The sequence below is a fragment of the Nasonia vitripennis genome (genome assembly GCF_009193385.2).
Source record: "Nasonia vitripennis strain AsymCx chromosome PSR unlocalized genomic scaffold, Nvit_psr_1.1 chrPSR_random0014, whole genome shotgun sequence".
Lineage (NCBI taxonomy): Eukaryota > Metazoa > Arthropoda > Insecta > Hymenoptera > Pteromalidae > Nasonia > Nasonia vitripennis.
In genome coordinates, this window is record NW_022279673.1 from 33,749 (window position 1) to 35,597 (window position 1,849).

At 45.8% G+C, this 1,849-nt stretch overlaps 1 protein-coding gene across 1 annotated transcript; it reads right to left on the reverse strand.

The window, feature by feature from the left end:
• Nucleotides 1-530: 530 nt before the first annotated feature.
• On the reverse strand, nucleotides 531-1,640 carry LOC116418008 (uncharacterized protein F54H12.2-like). The gene has a single exon (XM_031933192.1). It carries the CDS (start codon nucleotides 1,638-1,640, stop codon nucleotides 531-533), a length of 1,110 nt encoding a protein of 369 aa, XP_031789052.1.
• Between the last annotated feature and the right edge of the window lie 209 nt (nucleotides 1,641-1,849).

A 1,849-nucleotide genomic window follows, 5' to 3' on the forward strand; every position in this document is an offset into this window, starting at 1 on the left:
TTAGGGAATTGCACAGAGAGTTCGTCAAACGAAGGCGCACTAAAATCTTCTAAATTTATGATTCTTCGAGCCACTACTTTTTCCAAAAACTTGGCTTTTGCCTGGCCACGCACGTATATACGGCGCGCGTCTTTCACCAAGTTGCACAGATTACGACGCAAACTCTTGAAGGAGATATCTCCGTCGTGCCACTCTAAACCGTGTACATCGAGAGTGCAGTAATTATTCGTCTGCTGCATGTCCACGGGTAATTCGGTAAATCTGCACGGCGCGCGAATGATCCAATGACCAACTATGCGGCTCTGGAGCGATAAAACTCTGACTTCTTTGGGAATAAATTTTTTATTTATGTCCCGAAGGCCTTGAATATCGATCACGTAGTCCGTCATGATGCTGCTCGAGTACGTTAGGTGCTGCTGGCTGTTTCGAGAGGGATACTAACTGCATATCGTCAGCGCGCCCGCCTTATGAAGCGCGAATCGAAAAAAAAATTTTTTGTTTGAGGCGCTGCGATCAAGTGTGCGTGCGCATCAAGCGCTAAAATCCGTTATGATTTGGCGGTTAGAGTCGATTTCCAGAACGTTGTCGTACTCTGCGTAAACGATACAGTTGATAGCAGTGAGGAGAGCCGTCTCAAATCTCACCTCTATGCGTATGCTACCCGAGCGCACGAGATTCCAATGTGTGGCACAGTGTGCAGATAAATCAGGAGTGAGATCGAAGGCCGTCAAAAAATTGCCTTTGTAATAGTTGTAGCGATTGATGCCAAAACCTTCGTTGATCGAATCGCCCAATATTCCCGAGTGAAGAGTAAACGACTTAACATCGACTCTCGTTATGGGATATTTAGCCGTGGTTTTCGATAACGCTTGCGCATGAGCCAGTAAAACTCCAGGACTGATTTTTACTCTGCGAACTATGAGTGTAGCTTTTTTGATGCTGAGTTTGAATTTTCCATCGGCTGTCGCGTCCATCAGACAAAAAGCATCCTTACTCCTCACTAGACGTACGCGCATTTCTACGCCATTAATCAGCATTTTATCCTGATTAAAGAGGTCGTGATGCAAATGTCCAATCATGTCAAAGTATCGTCGATTCTGTGTAAAATATTTGCGATTTTCCAGCCCTTTGTTCACGATAATAGGTGCTGTGGCAGTGCTCACCGCATTAGCTGGTGAATCGAAACCACCGCTCGTGTCGTCGTACCACAGACTCGCTGTAAGATGTGAGTCTTTAGCAGCCGGAGCGTAGTTGAGAAGCGTCTCGATGTACGCTCTGTAAGGATAGGCGTTATTAGGCGGCGAAACAATTTTCTGATTGAAAAAAACGTCAATCTGATTGAACATTGAATGCATGAAATTGTTGATCGGTCCGACTTTAAGGTCTTCGGTCGTTGCCGTAGCCTCGTCAGCGGGTACGATTTTCGCTTGAACATGAAGCATGGTGTGAGCCAGATCAAAGTAATGTTCGCTACCTGCCGGCACGACGAATTCCAATGGTTCGTCGACATCGTTAAGAGACGACACAGGCTTATAATGCAGAAAGCTGCTGCTTTCAATTGACGTTTGAGTGGCTGTTAGCGTGAAAAGATCCAGCTCGCTGGACATGCATTCCGTCGAGTGAGAATGTAAAAATGCCATTTTTACCCCAAACTAAATACGCCTAGGACCAAAAATATCCGTAACACTTCTCAAACTCTGCTGCTGAGTACTTCTCTTTTTAGGCCTCTTCTTCGTTTTTCGCGTGACTCTCTTCTTCCGTCCTGACGTATGTTGTTTGCGTTTTTTGCTAGAGCCGATTGTACTCGATGTACGCGTCTTTCTCAACTGACGCCTTTGATGCATTGCGC